The sequence below is a fragment of the Bison bison genome, unplaced genomic scaffold (genome assembly GCF_000754665.1).
Source record: "Bison bison bison isolate TAMUID 2011002044 unplaced genomic scaffold, Bison_UMD1.0 scf7180017864036, whole genome shotgun sequence".
In the NCBI taxonomy this organism is placed as follows: Eukaryota; Metazoa; Chordata; class Mammalia; order Artiodactyla; family Bovidae; genus Bison; species Bison bison.
The window spans coordinates 4,723,929-4,729,603 of NW_011494608.1; the positions used below are offsets into that span (position 1 = coordinate 4,723,929).

At 45.8% G+C, this 5,675-nt stretch overlaps 1 protein-coding gene across 1 annotated transcript in view; it reads right to left on the reverse strand.

Moving 5' to 3' along the window:
• Nucleotides 1-5,675, reverse strand: part of COL22A1 (collagen, type XXII, alpha 1) — a 226,139-nt gene that overhangs the window by 31,094 nt on the left and 189,370 nt on the right. The window contains exons 50-51 of the mRNA XM_010834806.1: nucleotides 3,306-3,359; nucleotides 1,308-1,361 (exon numbers count right to left, since the gene is read on the reverse strand). Of these exons, the coding sequence (XP_010833108.1) occupies nucleotides 1,308-1,361; nucleotides 3,306-3,359 (108 nt within the window). The remainder of the gene's footprint in view (nucleotides 1-1,307; nucleotides 1,362-3,305; nucleotides 3,360-5,675) is intronic.

Below are 5,675 nucleotides of genomic sequence, written 5' to 3' on the forward strand. Positions count from 1 at the left end.
CAGACACTCTTCTGCCCCAAGGTTCCTGGGCATGCTGTTCCCTCTGCCTGTAGTCGAAACCCACACGTGTCAGAGCTCAGATCCCACCCTCCTCATCACAGCTCAGGCATCAGGTCCTCAGTGAGATATTTCCTTACTACCAGATTCAAAACTGCAAGTCCCTGCTCCTCACCACCCGTTTTCTGTTTATATTTTCTCCAGCCTTTATGTCTGCCTGACCTCCTGGTGTTTATCACTGTGTTCATTGGGAACTAAAATGGTGCCTTTGAGATAGTAGACACTCAACAGTTGTTCAATAAAGCAATGAACAAGGAGCTGGGCTGGCTGGATGATAAGGCAGAGGCTCTTTAGATTAATGAATGCATTACTGCTTACTGGCTCTGAGGGAATGGTGTAAGACCTCTAAGCTGTCCGCGTCCATAGAAGGTAGGCAGTGACACTGCCCGAGCCACAGCGGGGTGAGGAGTAAGTGAGGCAGTGTCCCACAACGTGCCTAGCACAGAATCAAGGGTACCAGTTACGAGAGCACCCTCTCAGAGCCAGACTTCCTGGGTCCATGTCCCGGCTCCCCCCTGAGAGCTGTATGGCCCCAGGGAAGTTATTTTATTTCTCTGCCATTTCAGTTCCTTTGTAAAATGGAGAAAAAGAGAAAGATAGCACTCATTTAATTTGAGTAAGGTATAAATACAAAGAGTTAACCTGTTCCAGGCACATATTAAGAGACTCCTAGAGGGCTTTCCGTTATCGCAGGTCTGATGACAACAGTCTTCTTCTGTGCCTGTCTGGTGGCCAACCCAAGCCAGGAGCACTGCAGGGAGTAACTAAACACGGGATACAAGCAAGCAAGCTCACAGGACTTTATTTATGCCTTTCAGCCGTCTTTATTCAGTCGTTTCATACATTTATTGGGTGCCTACATTGGCCCAGGTGCGGGCAAAGTTTCAGGAATACAGAAGCGGCCACATCATGATTCATTCATGAACCGGGAGCTTTTTATGGCAGCAGTTGCCTCTCCAATGTCCCTTCTCCCTTCAGGCCAACGCCTTTTCCCATGATCTATACTATTGCTATCTTGATCAGTTTTTCTTTTTGCTGATCGTCGGATGTCACGAAATCCAGTAACACAGGCACACACAGTGTAAAGAAATTTCCTACATGAAATTATACATTTTGAAACAACCAGATTTTCATGAAACTAAATGATAGCAACCCAATCAATTCCCTACAAGGTTGTTCACAAATGTGGCCACCGCAGTGCACACCAATGGCAAGGCCAGAAGAGGAAGGCATTCCAAATAATTACTTACTGGTGGTCCAGGGTCCCCTGGGGGGCCCATGAAACCAGGAACTCCGGGATGACCCTAGGAAAACACAAGACAATTATTTTAAATGATTCCCCAAAGGCTTTTTACTTTGTGCAACTATAGATTTCAGATAACTAGCCAGAAGCCATCTCCTAACTCAGATAACAATTCTGGATATACATGTGTGTTTGTGTGTGTATACATAAATCTACATATTTATATTTATATCAAAAGGTGGCCGAGGGAGTGTCTAGCAATCTACCCTGGAACTGGATTTGCTTCAAAATAATATGAGGAAGAAGTATACAGATGAAAACAAGAGTGGCTATAGAGCTGGAAGATGCTGTGAGCAGGTGAGAAGTCCAAGGGGTGCTTTTTATTATACTCTCTTATTTTCTTAATGAGGTTTCCCCAATGGCTCAGTGAGAAAAGAATCCACCTGAAAAAGAATCTGCCTGCAATACAGGAGACACAGGAGATGCGGGTTTAATCCCTGGGCCAGGGAAGATCCCCTGGAGGAAGCAATGGCAACCCACTCCAAAATTCTCACCTGAAAAAATCCCAAGGACAGAGGAACCTGGCAGGCTACTTGTAGTCTACAGGGTCACAAAAAGTCAGAGATGACTGAGAGACTAAGCACGTTTTTAAAAAATATGTATTTATTTCCATGGCTGCTCTGTGTCTCAGTTATGGCACGTGGGACCCTCAGCTGCGGTGTGTGGGGTCCAGCTCCCCAACCAGGGATGGAACCCAGGTCCCCACGTTGGGAGCGCAGAGTCCCAGCCAGTTGGCCACCAGGGAAGTCTCTACACTCTTATTTTGATGTGTTTGAAGTATCCCGTAAGAAAAACTTAAAAGCAGGTAAATGCATATACACAATTTATACAATGGAAATCGCTCAGTTAACTGAATTACGGCATCTCTGAGAACATTACAATTATTTTAAGAAAGAGAGTCATGCCCCCGTGTAGAAGGGAGTCTATGTGTATTACAGAATGAGCTATATCGGTTATGGTACAAAGTATAGCACCTCAGCGTTCATGCAGTACAGCAAAGTTATCAAAGCAAGCCAACCGCCACGAAAGAAACGCTTCCCCGCCCTCCGCCTTCACCTCCTTCCACAGGAAAACGCAAGCTGCAACGTTCGGTCTAGAGAGCACTGCTGTTGAAAACTATTGAGAGTAATGCAAACACGGTTTGTTTTTCAGGACAGACATTTTTGCCGAGTACGTCATCCAGACCTTGAGTGCAGCGCTCATCTCCTCGCCCCTCGGGTCTCTGCCCCCGAGCCTCACCTGTCGCTGAGGGTCTGTGGGTCAGGGATTTGCCCACCGCTCAACCTGAACCTCAGAGCCTGGGGCGGGGCCTGGCGTGGAGCGGGTTTACCGTGAAGAGATGGATGGAAGACTTAGAAGGAAAGGCAGGGGCACGTGGAGAGAGGACAGGAGAAGGAAGGGGGGGAAGGGGTGGCGGAAGCAAAGCACAAGCAGAGGAGTCGGTTTAAACGCAGAAAGGCTGCTGTAGCTCTGGCTGGGCGGTGATAGGGGACAGTGTTCAGACCCGCAGGAAGAGCACCACATCGTCACAGGGACCATTTTAGAAGGCGTTTGGAGAAGTGGTGCAGCAGGGATGGATGGGCTCTCACAGGGGAGAGTCATGTGGCAGAAGCAGAGCGCGGGCAGGAGGAAAGAACGCAGCATTGTGCATTGGCAGAGAATGACTGCCATTTCAGTGAGCGAGAAGCACTAAAGGTAAGTGAGCACAAAATTTTAAAATATATATTAAAGAAAAAAAAGGAAAAAAAATCCCAGATGATTGGGAAAGGGGAGTGTGACAATGAACCAAGGTGGAAACTATGAAATCCTGATTAAACAAAAAAAATCCCACCGAAGACAATGAAGAGACAAGAAAAGATTTCCAAAATGGTGGAGTGAAAATTACTTAGGAAAACATAGTGCTGCTTCTTCAGGGTGAGCAGTTTATTATAAACTGAATTCTTACCTGGTCACCTTTCTGTCCAACCTCACCGTCTGCACCATGTTCTCCTTTATTTCCCTTAGGAGAAAAAAAAAAGAAAATTACAGAAAATCTTGCCAGAGCTCCTTTGCAAAAGAAAACTTTCATGTTGCATTCATTCACTCATTCTTCATCAGTTTCTTATCAGGTTTGTGCTGGGGCCCGAGGTAGCTACATGACCTTGAGCAGGTCATTTAAAGCCCAAGTTGTGGGGCATTTTTAATCGACAAAATGAAGAGAATGATGATTGCCCACCTCCTGAAATGCTGGGAGAATGAAATAAAATAATACATGGGAAATACTTAGCATGGAGCTCAAAATATAGTTAAGAGCTTATAATTATTTTTACTATTCTGTGTTGGAACCCTGATTTTGTCATTTACTAATTGTGTGTCACTGGTCAAGGTGTTTCAACTCTTCTGCTTCCTACTTAAAAAACGGGAATAATAACAGTAGACTCTTTGTCGTGGGGTTGCTGTGAGGAAGAAATGGCCGAAAACCCATAAAGCGCCTGGACCAGTGACTGCTTCAGGGGTCTCACCCGTCTCACTGTCCCATCACCAAGGTCATTGTCACCAAGGTCACTGTCACCATCACTGTTGCTGTCACTGCGGCATCACCATGACAACCACTATCCTTCTCCTCCTCTTATCAACCATCACCACCACCACCGTTACTGTCATCCTTTTGCCCAGCACCATCACTATCATCTTTTTCTTCCTCCTCCTCCTCCCTCACCATGATCAGTACCCGCACCACTCTCATCCTCATCCTCTTCATCAGCTATACCATCGTCATCTTCATTGCCATCATCATCAGCACCATCGCTACATCACTCACGACTAGCACCTCTATCCCCCTCCTCCTTCACATCACCATCGTCTTCATTATCTGGTCACCAAGACACAGCATACAAGCTACCAAAGATACAGTCTTACAAACGAATCCTGAAAGTACCATTCAAAGCTTCCACTCTCTCTTAACTGTCACCTACTTAGGCTTAGCGGGTTAACAAGTGTATTCCAGTAAAATGTTATTAAACAAAAACACGGTAGTTTCTTTGAAAGAATGCATTATGCATTAAAAGCTGTTGGCAATGACTCAGTCTTGGCTGTGGTTCCAGGCCTGTCTTCCCTTACCTTTGCACCTTTGAAAGTTCGTGTTCCCTGTTTGCCCCGTTTGTTCATTCAGTAGATGAAGGAGCAGAGGTGGTGGGTGGCAGACCTACGTCCGAGGGGCCTTCCAGACTCCCAAACCCTACAATTCTCTCACTGAAACATCACGCCCAGCCCTCTTTCCATCCAGACACTGAACCACACCAGCAGTTCGTCGATGACAATAATTACCCAATAACACCCTAGCCTCCTCCTCTCTGTGGTATATTGGGAGGGTTAGGTGCTCCAGCATCTGTAAAGTGCCAAATGCTTTTGTGTGCAGGAAAAAAAAAATAGGTTCCGAGGGGAAGAGCATTTGTTGCAACATTTTTGCATGCAATTACGTCTATTCTTTTAAGATCGTTAAAGCCAGCACACTGTCTGCAGGCCACTTCCTAATCTCAATGAAAAGAAGTCACAGACTAGCACACTGCTTCTCTGACTTTAAGGATGACCGCCTTAAAAGTAAATGGTTTCCTTTCAATTCCCATCCTCAGTCTGGGCTTAGAGTGGCTTCAACCCTCATCCCGCAACAACTAAAATGTCAGCGGCTCAAGGATCTCCACGGTTGTCCTTGTTGCCTTCTCCACTGCAGCTGGGGATCAAAGCACACATAGCCACCCCCCAAGCCTGACTCACTTCCTTTCAAAAAAGAGTGCTGACATTTACAGAGCCCCTGCTCAGCTGGGCACTCTGCCAGAGTCCACATGAGGTTCCACTTCATGTATTTCTTTGTTTATATCCTGAGCTAATGCAAAAGAGCAATCGATGTGTCCACATTCTCTCATTCAGCCAGGAAAACTACTCAGTGAAGTAGGGGGCTATTATCAGAGCATAAAGATAAGAGTCCTGAAGACCAGAGAGGTTAAGCCATTCACCTGAGGCCACACAGCTGAAAAAAAAAATAATCATAGTATTTGTCACCTAGTGGAGGTGATGAAATTCCAGTTGAGCTATTTCAAATCCTGAAAGATGATGCTGTGAAAGTGCTACACTCAATATGTCAGCAAATTTGGAAAACTCAGCAGTGGCCACAGGACTGGAAAAGGTCAGTTTTCATTCCAATCCCAAAGAAAGGCAATGCCAAAGAATGCTCAGACTACTGCACAATTGCACTCATCTCACACGCTAGTAAAGTAATGCTCAAAATTCTCCAAGCCAGGCTTCAGCAATATGTGAACCGTGAACTTCCAGATGTTCA